Raw genomic sequence first — 14,716 nt, 5'->3', positions numbered from 1 at the left:
CCCAATTCAAGAATTAATCTTGAGTTGAAATAATTGTAATAGTGTGAATATAAAGGAAATGTATGAATTCACCTTACAATAGTAGGATCTCTTGAATTAGATGTTATGTGTTTACTTCACCAATTGATCAGGATCAAGAAGATGAAGATGAATGGATGTAGAAGATGCAACAAAAGATCTTGAATGGATTAATGAGGATCTTGAAGATGACTCCCTCAATCACTTGAATCCTTGATCTTCAATAAAGGAATTGTTTGAAGGATGTTTGAAGACTTGAAGGCTTGAAAACTTGAATACTTGAGTGCTAGTGCATGGGTGCTTGAAGATGAGGTATCGTGATGGAAGAAATGAAGCAAATGGAAGGGCTTAGAATTGACTAACTCCAATAGGTTGACTTGCCTAGGAATTAACACTCAAAAGATATCTGAACATAGGACTTGAACAAAGGACCCAAAATAGGACCCAATCAGGGGTGCACTACGTCCCTAATTGGCCCATCAAGGCCGCATTGCATCCCTGATTGATCAGAGACACACTATGCACAACATCCCTGACAATCAGGGCCCAGAACCTTGAGGATCCCAAAATAGATCCCAAATCCCAAAAATTGGCCACAAAGTCTGAGATATAGTCATTTCAGTGTGGAGAACAAATTCTAAGTGATTAAATGAAGGAAAGGGAGGACCTAAGAGGATGGATCCTATCTCAAGCTTTATGTCGTGAAATAGGAGATCTTAAAGAGGATCTATTAGGTTTTACCTCAATTCCACCTAAAAGAAAGGATAGAAAAGGTGCAAGGAGATTGATTATCTTACATTAAATAGGTCATAAACCTTGATTAAATTGCTTCTAATTTAAGACAATACAATTGTTGCAATGATTAGTTGTGTGTATCATCCCCACTGCAGTTTTTCCCTCTAACCAAGGGATTTCTATGAAACCAAAATATGGTGTTATGAGTTATGTGTGTACATTGTGCATAGTATATGTTTATTACTTTACATCTTTATATTTTAGCACTAGGTAATCAATTATTTCAAATTTTCAAGTTAATCGATTTGAGGGTTTGAAGATTAAAAGGTTGAATTGATTTTTTTTTAAATTACTGCTACCAAAGATTTGTAAGTGGATTTTCACAGTTCACAACCCCTTAGTAAATCTAAGTAAGAAAGGAGCCTCTATATGGAAACATCAACTCAACAAGCTTTTTATCAACTTAAGGAAGTAGTGATTTGTACCTTGTCTAAGCAATTCCAGATTTTCGTTCCTTTTGTTTTAGAATGTGATGCATCTAGAGAGTGAATATGAGTTGTTTTGATGCAAAATAAACACCCTAAAGCTTTTGAGAGTAAGCTTGAGGATATTGCATGTAAATTCCCTATCTCTAATAAGGAAATGTCAACCATTACACATGTCCTAACCAAACCATTACACATGTCCCAACCAAATTTATAGTTTGCAACAAGCTTGTTGTTAGAATTGATCCTAGTAGCTTAAAAGACTTCTTTCATCAGTAAAATCCAAGCTTATGATTTTGATATTGAATATGTAAAAAGAACAAGAATATTGTGCCAGATGTATCTCATCAACCTCATCAACTAAATATGTTAAAAATCATTTTCTTGTGAAATTTTAAAGGACAAGGTATGGGGTGATAAATTCAAAACAATGAATGAGTTGAGTTTGTACAAGGGGCAAGTATATCTCACACTTGGATCTAAAATCAAGGGAAAAAACTTGAAGGCATGCCATGACACATTATTGGTCAGCATTCTACAAAACGTATAAATAGATACAGTAGCATTTGTCATGGAAAGGATTAAAGAAGGATGTAATGTAGCATATAAGGGATGGTAAGGATGTCAACATAACAAAGTAAATCATGTCTTTCCAATAGGGTTACTACAACCTCTACCTATTTCCAATAAAAAAAATAGGAAAGTATATCTGTGGATTTTATTACTAGTATACCAAAGGCCCAAGGCAAAGATTGTTTGTATGTGGTGGTGGCTAGACTCGCTAATTATGCACATTTCTATGCTATATCAATAGACTTTAAGGCACCTCAAGTAGCTGATATTTTCTCTAGGGAGGTATTTAGGCTACATGAGTTACCAAAAACAATTGTGGGTAATAGGGACAACAAATTTCTCAACCTGTTTTGGCAAGAGTTATTTCGCTTGACAAGGGTGAAGTTGACACCCAATACTAGTTATCATCTGCAAACAAATGGACAAATAGATATACTGAACAAGTAGATTAAAAGTTCTACATAACTACATAGCAGGTTAGGAACATCTTGGGTTAGATGGTTATATCTTGGGGAGTATTGCTATAATACAACTTATCATATGTCAATTGGGATGTACCCCTTTAAAGCATTATATGGCTATGATGCAACTTCCTTTATGAATCTAATTAATAGAGTACCTACTACTATGGATTTGATTTGACAAAGAAAGGATATTTTACAAGCCCTCAAAGAGAACTTGCAACAAGCCCAAGGTCAATAGAAGATGTATGCAAAATAGATATCGAGCTTAAAGATCCAATTTTTAGCCTTGAATCTTCTAGTAAAGACAACCAACTTCTTGAAGAAGCCCAATTTTGTCTTAAAGTGACAACTACCTCCTAGAAGGATACTTCATTTCCCTCCCAACTATATAATTTTGTTTAATTGCAAATAATCAAATTATTGTTGTCTTGTTTTGCTTTATATCTCTTATTATCTTCTAGAAAGGGGTCAAATCATATTGTTTACTTGTCTTGTATAGCAAATTAATTAATTGCCCAAAGTAGGTATATACAAAGGACTCTACCATGCTTTTTGATCGTGCAAAACATTGTTTTTATTTCCCTTTGAGCAATTAAATCTTGGGGCAAGACCCCCCATGTGATTTGTTAAAAGAATATGTCAGTTCTATATACATATCGATTCCTGAATTTGCAACTACTATTGCAAATTAGTTTATTAATGCTCTAAATTTGGGTTAGAGTTGTAAGAGCTCTTGAAATTTTGAATGATCTAAAAGCAATTTGGAGATTCTTGCAGTGAAATCTTATTTCTCCTAAATCTATATTGTGCAATCAATTTGTTGTTTTTAATTTTATAGTTTAAGAAAAATAGAGATTTACATCATAGAGACCTTGAGGTCTTTACAATGCTCGAAGGGTAGGATTAAGAAGAGGTCGTAGCAAATATATATCAAATACACAAGCAGATCTATGACATTCTTTTGATCTCATTTTGTGAAGACGTTGGAATGAACTCATGCATGTTTTGTGGAAAGAGTATTCCAAAAACTTGAATAGTGGTATGAGCATATTTGTGGAGAAAATTTGAACAAGAATTTTGCATACATTTATCAAACTGCATTTCATACTACGATAATAGATAGTTTCTATTATCTTTGTTTAGTATCTAATGGTTATCTGTTGTACTCTATAAATATTATAATGTTTCTAATATTTAGTTTTATGTTTCTAGAATAGAATGTTCCTATTCTTCAGTTAGTTGTAGATTACCGTTGGTTTTCTCTTAGCTAGAATAGAAAGTTTATATTCTTTACAATTGTTTCTTGAGAAAACATCATTTAGTCTCTTGTATGAATTGATCTCTTGATCCCTGTTGACAAGAGGCAAATATTTTCCAATTAGTTTGTAATATGGTATCAAAGCCAATACTCTAATCTTCTTTGAAAATAATTATAATTTTTTCATTGAAATTATCTACCTTTTATTTTCGAAATTATTTACATGCATAATTGCTTCCAACTGTCTCTACATTCCGACTAAGATTTCCATTTTGAGAATCTGAATCCGCCGACTTCTAGTTCGGTTCTGCAACCCATTTCCGTCCAAATCCGTCTTTTTTTTTTTGCACATTTCTACCATTTTTTGTGTTTCTTTTCAAAGCAAGGTCATTTTTGTTCGAAACCCTAATTTTTGGGTTCGGATTTTTTTTTTTTATTCTAGATTCTTGGTGAGTTTTTTGAGAGCTCAATTCAATTGTCAGATTTTTCTGGGTGCCTCATTTTTTAGCCAACAAATTTAGAAACCAACAACATATTCTTTTTGGATTTTATAAATTCTCTTCTAAGTCACCTTTCAAATTTTCTGGGTCTCTACTTTTTGTAGGGTTGCATGTACTTGCATGTTTGTTGCATGAACTTGCATGTTGTTTGCATGTGTTTCTTTACCATGCAAAGTCTCATGTTTTCCCTGCATGTACTTGCATGTTTGTTGCATGAACTTGCATGTTGTTTACATGTGCTTCTTTACCATGCAAAGTCTCGTGTTTTGTCTCCCTTAAAAATTCTAGTGGGTTTTCATAATATTTTTCCTCACCAAAAAACAAACATCTGATAGGTTTTCATTTTTTTCCCTAAAATTTTTTTATGGATTTCTATAAATTTTCCTTTGAAATTTTCTAATTTTGTAATTCACAAAGTTGTGTGGGACTCCTTTGCGAGTTAAATTATCTATTGTGTTTTACTGTTTTTCCTATAATTTTAACAAAAAAAAAAATCGTAATGCTGAATTTTGATAAATTTTTCACCACAAAAATCATGTTGGGTTTATTATTGATTTTTCACCTCAAAAATCATGTTGGGTTTTGATTATTTTTTCACCTCAAAAATTATGTTGGATTTTGATTATTTTTTCACCTCAAAAATTATGTTGGATTTTGATTGATTTTCCACCACAAAAATCATGTTGGATTTTGATTGATTTTTCAACTCAAAAATCATAGCTTTTTTGTGGTTTGTTTCAGAGCTTTATGCTCATCTGCAAAATTTTGGAGCATTATCCAAAGTTCCATCAACAGTCTTCTCAACAAGCATGCTCTACTCCAGATTTGGAAGACTTTATGCTCCTCTACAATGTTTTGCAAAATTATCCAAAGTACCATCAACAGTCTTCTTAGCAAATATCCTCTGCTCCAGATTTAGAGGGCTCCCGAAAGAAAAACATTCAATACAACTATTGCCACAAGTTTGGGCACATGAAAGTTTAATTTTGTAAGCACTTAGCTGCCCTATCTAAGCAATCTGGTTCACAGCCCACAGCAAACAGTGCAGAACACCTTGAGCAGACATAATCTGTCTATTACACTTATTACAACTTCGTGCTCTAGATAGATTAACCATTAAGAGGGGGGTGTTACGATAATAGATAATTTCAATTATCTTTGTTTAGTATCTAATGGTTCTCTATTATAATCTTCTGTAAATATTAGAAACAATGTTTCTAAAAGTTCGTTTTCTATTTCTAGAACAGAATGTTTCTATTCTTTAGTTGGTTGTAGATAAGTCTTAGTTTTCTCTTGGCTAAAATAGAAAGTTCTCATTCTTTACAATTGTTTCTTAAGGAAAAATTGTTCAATCTCATGTATAAATTGATTTCTTGATTACTTTTAATAACAAGCAAATATTTTTCAATTACTTCATAATACTTCAAAGGTTCCTAGGAGCCTTCTAATATTCTAAGAGATTGTGAGGTTGGTGCCTCTCGTTAAAATGCATTCACAAGTTGAGTCGGTGCTCAGTTGTTGGCATTAGTGTCTCCCGCAGCTTGGTGCCTCTGAACTATAAGGAGGGGATTTGAGTTACCTATGGTTTGGTGCCTATGAAGTTTATAATAAAATTCATATATAAAGCAATATTTTGTGTGATTTTCTCCTGGAAGGGTCATGTAAAATTGTGTGTGCATCTTGTGTTCTCCGTTGCTGGATCTTACGTGTACAGATTTACTACAGATTTACTCTTTTAGAGAAGGAGATATATGAAACAACTTTATTGTGCAACAGGAATTCCAGAATATCTTATATGACTGATCCATAATACTCTTCAGTAGGTGTACAGTGGACAGTTTGGCACATTATTTTTTCAAAGCTTATAATAGATTATTTTCTTTTCAGAAGTATTTTACTTCTACCCAATAGAGCTTGGTGAAATTAAGACACGTAGAATACATTAATTTATACATTTTTTCATTTTCTATCCTTCGTAGAGATTTCTTTCCTACTCATTATTTCAGTACAAAGTAATTGTATGGGGTTAATGACCCTTTTCCACTTTGATACAGTGAAAGGTGATTCTGGTATATAAAGCTAGAAAGTTAAATTATTGTCGCAAAAACTTAATGATTTTGAAGCTGTTAGCTCTGTTTGGCCTTGACCTCGATTAAAAACTGGATAACTATACACTCAACGAACTTGACGATAATTAATTGCAAATTCAATGTGAATAGCAGAGTAAAAAATGGAATTTCCTGAGAATGCTTACTAAATTCTGCTATGACAAAACATAAAAGAAAGATAACATATTCTTTACAGATGATACTGTACTAACTTGAATGAAGCCTGTTTCAACAGAGCCTTCAACAGGAAGTGTGATCTGTGCAGTCTCCAATGAAAAAACTCATTTGTGACAATATTTGACATTCAATTTCCAATTCACCAAGAACATTTTAAGGCTTGTTATACCCGAGGGAATATAAACAAGGCAAACAGGATCCTCCTGGATTGGATATTATCTTCAACATTTTTTTCTCCCGCATCCATTTTAGCATCGACTTCATTTGCATTTTACTGGTTAGAGCTCTTAACCCAGCTACCTGAATGAATTAAGCAATTGGAAAAGCAGTACAGAACAAGTTAATAAGCAAAAAACCTAGCAGAACGATGTAGAAAGCATCACAATGCATATGATAAATTGTTTCCAACTTTTCTTGCATATAGCAGAGTCCATGGAAAGCTATAAACATGGTTTCAATTGAGGCACAGGATAAATAATACTAATTGTGCCCATAAAGTAGTTTACTATCTGGACAAGTTGGTTTCTTAAAAGCTTTAGGAAATTAACAATTTTGCACAGACACATCAGAGAAATGGATAAACATAAATTCTTGCTGTCTTTCAATCAATTGTCTATCATAAGACAGGGTTCCTAGGCCTCCCTGTCCTGTCCTGGGCACGTTTCAGGTATCAGTGAATGACCAGGAAGCATTTTGAGGCCCATCCCTAACTTTTTTGAACAGAGGGGAACATTTTAGATACAAAGATAGGCTTGGGGAGAAATGTCCCAGGGATGGCCAGACATCCTCTCTGACCTTTCCCAATCTAATTTTTCTTTATAAATATGCAAAAACAGAAAACTACCAGAAAAGAAAATAAGGGACCTAGCAATTTCATTTAGAGAAATTGTGAAAGAGAAGGGAAGGAAAGAAAGAAAAGAAGATAAAACTTGAAAGGAAGCATCAGCATGTGTCATGCAGCAATGATGAAAAAAGAGGAGAACAGGGATAATGATTTGAATTGACCTGAATAGCAGTATAGTTAATATACTTGTTTAATTGATCAGCAACCACAACAATGCAACATTTAGGAGTAATGCAAACAAACTTGGTTAATTTGTCAGCAACCACAACAGTGCAATATTATAACTCGCTTTAGGAAGATCCATATTGAAATTACTGCTGATATTTCCCAGATTACATTAGGAGTGCCAAGTACTTAAGATGTTTTCCAAACTGTTTTGTCTTTGTTTATTTGATAGTGCTCACAATCCACTATGAAATTGTGGAGGTTAACCTTCAAACCATTTCATTGATTCACTATTTTATTTGAGAAAAAGTTTTGAAACACGCAAAGTTTCCAACCAATGAAGAAGAAAGTTTAAAAAACCTACATATATCTGAAACTTTGACTATGGGATACATAACTACTGTAGCTGGTGACGAATGAGTGCATTGTGGAAGGAGTGCTTGTTGCTCACGGCCAAAGATTCCCACTGTTCCTCTGACAATTCATCTCCCATCATTTTAGTATACGTTGCCTCAATAAAAAGTTTTCAACCTGGGATAGCTTTTCTGTATAAAACTGATTTGGACTTATAAATAAGACACCAGCAACCAACTACTACCTTTTTGTCACCTTTGCAAAATTGACATTGGAGTCGTGTACTCAAAAATTGTCTCTCACGTTGTCACTCTGATACAAAGTATTTTAATCTGAAATATACCATATAGTTCTTGAACTTGGTCCATGCATTGCTACTAGCATGTCCTTATCATCAATAGGTGAAATCTTATTTTTCACTGAGCTTATAGCTCCAAAAGGTGATTGACCTATCATGTTGCATTAAAACTACTCCAAAAACCCAAAGTATGAACATCATACTCAATGTGAATGATACATTTTATTTTGGGATCACAAAGATGGAAGTCGCACATTACTCTTCAAAGATTGCGAAGATTACGATATAACTTGCCAATGGCATACAACTAAAAGACACAAAGACAAATAGGACCATGAGACGGAGGTGACTGTTAAAATCTAAGTTGCCAATATGGATGCGGGTTCAAGATTCTAGTTGGAAATTTGTCCTAATTTTTTTTGGGTGGTTGGGTTTGGATTTGTTTTGGGTTCATCCGTACAAAAAAAATGTTTTTTTAAAATATGTGTGTGCATATAGTAAAGCAACATTGCAAAGTACACCACCATATCTATGTTTCAATTCAACAGGATATTAATTGCAGCATTTAACCACACATACAACATGATACACTTGCTTGGTCACATGCATGGAACATATTTCCATATCAAGTGGACAGGTGAGAATGAAAGTAATACTCAAAAGATAAGTGCAGTTATCTGAATTTTTATTTTGTATTGGTTAGAGGATTTCTAACCAGGCTAGATCAGGATTTCTAACCAGGCTAGATCAAAAGTTGAGATTCAAATTTTAACCCCTGGACCCAAAGATATCATATATTTTTTAAAGACATTCCTCTAATCGTCAATTTGGATGTCACCTCTTATCAATTTGAATTTCCTCTATAAGCAAGTTTTCATTTTCATTAACAAATGCATAACTACCATTGAAACCATCATTTTTGGTTTTTTTAGTGGTCACTTTAGGGTCAGGAAGATCAAATAGACCAAATTAGACAGACAAAAAAACACTTCAAAAAAGTCCAAAAAAATGTTTTGAGATCAAATCCAGCCCAGGTTTGGCCACTGGGCAGCAACTTATTTGAAATTTGCTGCAAATTCTGCCCGGGTTCCTCTCAAAGAATCTGCAGCAAACTTGTAGCTCTGCAAGAGAATTTGGAACAGAATTTGACAAGGACCAGATTTTGTACAGATTGAACCAGACTTTGAGGGTTGTTGGAGAGAATCTGGTAACTTAGGTTAAAATCATAGATTTACTAGATTCAAAAATTACAATACAATCAGGGGGTCAGAAAACTCAGGAATCTGGAACTTACAAATTCATCGGGTGATTTGGCCAATTATAGACATTCTGAAAAAATATAGATCCAGCCAGATTTAAACCAAATTTTTTGAGATGATGTTGTAACTCTACATTACCATAGGTTGAACAGATTTACAAGGGTAAGAATATATGCTGGCTGCACAAGGCCAATCACAAGCAAGGTTTCTGAAAAGTGAGCATACAAATTCCAGTTTCTTACTATCAATGAGGTTCCAAGGAACTGAAATTCACATATTCTAGCATAACTATTACACATTCAGAGAGGTTTCTGAACTGGATCAAATGTACATACTTTACTATATAAAGGTACTTGCTAGGGAGGTAATAATTAGAAACACAATTCCTGTCATTATCTCCCCCAGATGGGAAGTTCTTACCAACTTTTGCATGTCACAAGGAGACTTTCCCACCAGCCTAGTGTTGGCAGACTGTCTCTGTGGATGTGAGAAGGTGATCATTATGACCCTGAACAATAGTTGTTGAAAAGATGGTGATCATTGTGATTCTTTATTTTTTGCCAAAGATTTCTTGACTTTGTGTGATGATTATTGCTAATGACTTTTTGGCAATGATATCAATAGATGAACTATTGGCAGAGTACTCTCTGAGTTGCAAAATCTGGCCGAGTTTCCTGGCTTGGTGAGTTTTTATGACTTTTAGTGGTGCCAAAAACTTGCAGAACTTTTGGCAAAAACTTGTCAAGTAATTGCTGAGTTTTTGTTAAAGACTCGGTCGTAGTTTTATAACAGCAGTTAAAGTCAAAAAACGGCCCAGATCAGTTTCATTTCTCATTTCTTCGCTTGTATTTTGCTTAGAGGGTAAAAGTCTTCCAAACACTTGCAAACTGATTTCGGTAGATTTGAAGCAGACTTGAGGCGGGTTTGAAGCAGACTTGAGGCGGGTTTGAAGCACATTTGTAGCGGGTTTGCAGTGGAGTTTTTGAAGAGGATGACATCAATAATTTGAAGAGGCAGGCTATGGAGGAAGGCGTGGATTTGTTTTCACGCTGAATGGCATTGAATTAAGTAGTCACTGCTAGTGCCAGGAGAAGCTAGAGGTAGTGTTATATCTAGGATTGAGGACAAGCCACAATTGAGTTAGACATACCGAGCAAGAAGGCAATCATGGCCAGTGAAGACTTCTAAGATTAGACCCTCTAGTTCTAACTCTCCCTTAAGTTTTATTAAAACTAGGAAGAGGAAGATGTAATTGGAATGATGTATTTACTTTTAGTTCTACATATATTATTTACTATTTTACTTCCAGCCCTAAGTCTTCCTCAGGAGAATGTGATTTTGTACCCATTTTGTGTTTAAATATATGTAGACTAAGCTTGTTTGTTTTGTGTTCTTATTAATTGACTCATTGGATGTATCTTCTCATTGAATTTTGCTATAAAAAAATGCATTTCTAATTAAATTAAAGAAATTTTTTACGTTGCCAAGTTTTTGCTGAAAAATAGCCAAGTTTTCCCCGAATTTATTTTTCAGACCTTGGCAAGTTTTTGACTTTGGTTAGTTTCCAACTATGATAATATCAATGAATACATGTCCATAGCTCAATTTTATCAAATCCATCAAATCAGGGAATGACAGTTTTTTGTCATTGGTGGCTGGTTTTCAAAACAAGAAAGGTTATTATATTCATGCAGCAATTGTTCACTGTCCCATCTCATTGGATGCATGTAAGTAGCGATTGAAGATGAGTGATAGTCAGATACCTATGTTACCAAATCATCTGGAATAACAACTATTCTGGGTACAGTCACCAGGTTTGGGTTCAAATCCAAATTGGTTGTGGAATCAAGTAGGGTTTTGCAGTTCTCAGGTAGAATCACGTGGAAACAGCGCAGAGCATACCTGGGCAATTCCAGGTTGGATGGGGCATTTCTACAGTGTTTGCATGGTGATTCCAGCAGATGGCACAAACTTGGACACATTTTGTTTGGCTTTTTTGCCATAAACCTGCACCTAAAACTCTGACTGATGGTTGTTAACATTCTTGAGGAATTATGTCATTCCAAATTCAAACTATCAGATAAAAATTGGACAATGAAAGATATAGAAGCATATTCATTGTGGCCCGCTAGGAGTGTGATCTCTGATGTTTTGAATTTCGATACCAATTCGTGGTCCTTCAATAACTGGCGAAATCAGATCTGAATCATATGTTGGTTTTGTGCATTAAGTGTGAAACCTAAAGGCCATTCAACATATAAGGTATTGTCTCCATCAAGCATGCAGAATTTGACAGTTCACTGCTCGTTAGTCAGCCAATTAATTGCAGAATTTTCTGTTTTTAGCTCTGTGAATTAATAGTACAGTCAGCTGTTAAGTAAATAAAAAGTTGTTTGTTTCTAATCTAAGGAGAACAGTTAAAGAAGGGTTATTCTCAGAGTGGGATGCAGATATGCGAAGAAACTGGATCAAACTCATAAACCCACCACTGATATAGCCTAAGAAAAACCAACAAGCACGGAAGGAATGCAGATGAGAACCGCCCCCGATAGAGTGGACTAAATTAAACTTCGATGGAGCATCCAGAGGTAACCCGGGCAAGGCTGGAATACAATGTATCATATGTTCGGAAAATGGAGACTGGATTGTTAAGCGAGCTAAGCCATTAAGCATTACTACGAATAATATAGCAGAATTGGAAGCTCCAAGGGAGGGGCTCAAACAATGTCTAGAGTTGGGCATAAAGAAATTAATTATTGAAGGGGATTCTCATATTATTCTGAATGCATTAAGAAAACGGAGGACTCCAAATTGGATCATTAATTCCAAGCTCGGGACCGTGCTGATTCTGATGGACAAGTTCGAGGAAATTAGAATCCAACATATATATTGAGAGGGGAACAAAGAAGCTGATCAGCTCGCAAATAGGGGAATGAATGGCGAGGATATCATATTACAAGCATCTTAGATCAGACTCTGTCATGTAGACCCCTTTTCTCCCTTTGAATCTCTTACTATTATCTTTTCATGGTTCCCTTTAAACTATTCTTCAAGATTATCTCAATATCTTTGCCTTAAAACTTTCATTTCTTACTCTCTTCCCTTTGTCTTTTTCCTATCCTTTTACTTCAGTGTGTTCTATTACCCTTTTGCCCTCTTAGTAGGATTTATAAAATTAGAAATTTAATTTGCATTAGTCTAATATAGGTAAACTATGCCATGATGGACCCTATTCATTTAAACTTAGTAGTGTTAGTCTCATCCAAGTTCGATCGAGGGAGAGATCCGACAACGGGGGAATTAATCCTTAAAATTAATAGTTCTCCCTGACCCATAATTAATAAACATCTAGGCGGGGATAGTGAATTTTAATAAGCTTGTCTCACCATGGATCAAGTATTACTTGACTTAGGATTATGTTCGATTAGAATTTCAGTTAGACTTGTTAGGCTTAATATAAACATTACCAATGTTCTACCCCTCACCAGGTCAAACGGATCCACAGCAGCCCATGGGTTGGCATATTCATCAACTTCTCATTTTAATTTACTAGCTTCTGAAAATATAACTCTCAATCATGAGATGAGATTGTCTCTCATTTAATATCAACATTTGGGTTGCTTCTTGTGAAGGCCATTCATCACTAGGTAAGTATTATGATCTCCATCAGAAAGTATTCTAGATCTTTCCAGTGGGTTCACATAGATGGAAGCAATTAAGGGATAGAGTGGGGCCTATAAATTACATCATTTTAACCACATTTGTTACCCCTGTCCTGCATTTTCGCCAAGTGTTATCTGATAGTCGTGCTTTGTGGCCCTAGCATGGAATCTGCGATTAATTTGTTTCATGCTTTTGAAGTAAGAACCATGGCTTTTAGGGGTTCTGTTAAACCCAAGTGCTGGAATACAATCCTCAATCCTATAGATGATATGTCAAGTGTGGTGATTAGCAAGGCCTTAGAGGAAAAGGTTTTTAACTATGACTGTACCTGACGTACCAATAGCTCAATTATATGTTCCTTCATAGCATGCTTGGCTAGGGCTCAGGTTGGCCATTTGTATACCATCTGTTTCTGTTATAATATATTTGACCCAACATGGTTGGATGAGCAGGAGCACGCAGCCCTTAGCATAAACAGGAATCCGGAAATCCCATATGCAGTAGAGTGTATGTCCCATCCTCCAGGGAGTTTGCTCCAAGCAAATGTCCTTAGACATCCCATTTTACAAATCAGAGATAAATATTTGTTCAATGAGGAGTGGCCGAAAATGAAGGCAAGGCTTAATTTTCTACTTGGATGGACGGGCATTGTTGAAGACCATAATCAAGAATGGCTACTTAATTATCTCTCAGTCTTTGATGCATACATCGAACCAGGGGTGGACTTTTCTGACTTAAGCAAACTGGACTTTTGCCTACCTGATTTTAACAAATCAAGCGAGGAGAAATTTGCTTTTGTCCTGTCGCCAAACTTGATGAAAAGCAATCTGGAGGAAGTGGAAGATCTTATCATGGTATTGTGGAGAGTACAGACCAGTCTTGGATTTACTGGCTCCTTATTAATTTTTGTTTAGTAGCTGAGGTTTAGGCCTTTTTGGATTGTATATGCTGGTTAGGCTTTTCGGGGGTTATGACTTTTTAGGTTAGGGCTTTAGTTTCTTTTATCTTGTTCTCAATTTATACTAGTCTTCCTTTTGGCTATGTCTTCGGCAGTTCTCAGGATATGCCAATTTTGTCCTGCATGGTATTAGTCTTTGTTTTATCTTCTTGTTGTGATTCCCGTTGGCTTATGGCTCGGCCTTCCCTTTCGTCTTGGGTATTCTATAGGTTCGTCCTTCTTATTATGGTGATTTGGCCAATCAGTTGCTTTTGTACACTGATATTATTCAAATATAAATGAAATTGCATATTGTACGAATTTGGAGTCTAGATCAAATATGGGAATGCAGCAACTCTCTAATATAGCAATATTCATATGTAGCAATGTTAATTTTGGATTTTCTAAAGTGGTTATTGAGACTTAGATTTTTCTAACTTTAAAAATGAAGAACAATGACATGAGATGCTATTGATACCTAATAGTTATCTTTCTTCCAGATTAACATAAATGGCAATTCAAAATTCAAATGAAAAACATTAATAACATTAGTCTCTATAGTTTTAGTTGCTGGATTGATCTTTGAAATAGTTAACATTATAATCTTAATTTGGACTTCTATGGAAACTTTGACGACCATCCTTCTGATGCAGGAGCATCCAGAGGTATAAGGGCAATCCTGTGTCACCCAAAAAAAATGTACTTAGACTTAGTTTCTGTTTCATGTGTTTTCATTTTTGGATACCCATTTGGGTCAAATAAAGGTTCCAACTCTCACAGTTCCACTATCAGTGTTCGTGTAAATCCCGAAAAAAATAGGAGTATGTAATTGAGCCATCATTTTGGTGAACTAGGAGGTGTAAATTGGTTAGATGAAT

General features: G+C 35.0%; 1 protein-coding gene across 1 annotated transcript in view; it reads right to left on the bottom strand.

The window, feature by feature from the left end:
• Positions 1-6,203: 6,203 nt before the first annotated feature.
• The window catches only part of LOC149531002 (uncharacterized), a 37,577-nt gene continuing 29,064 nt past the window's right edge, over positions 6,204-14,716 (bottom strand). Inside the window, exon 2 of the mRNA XM_089808887.1 lies at positions 6,204-6,618. Coding sequence (XP_089665013.1) covers positions 6,472-6,618 — 147 coding nt within the window. The 3' untranslated portion in view covers positions 6,204-6,471. The remainder of the gene's footprint in view (positions 6,619-14,716) is intronic.

Source organism: Cupressus sempervirens, chromosome 11 (genome assembly GCF_028749045.1).
Source record: "Cupressus sempervirens isolate cs-2001-9-10 chromosome 11, ASM2874904v1, whole genome shotgun sequence".
Classification (NCBI taxonomy): Eukaryota; Viridiplantae; Streptophyta; class Pinopsida; order Cupressales; family Cupressaceae; genus Cupressus; species Cupressus sempervirens.
Note: the sequence above shows the minus strand (reverse complement) of the source record. Positions and strands in the feature narration are given on the sequence as shown.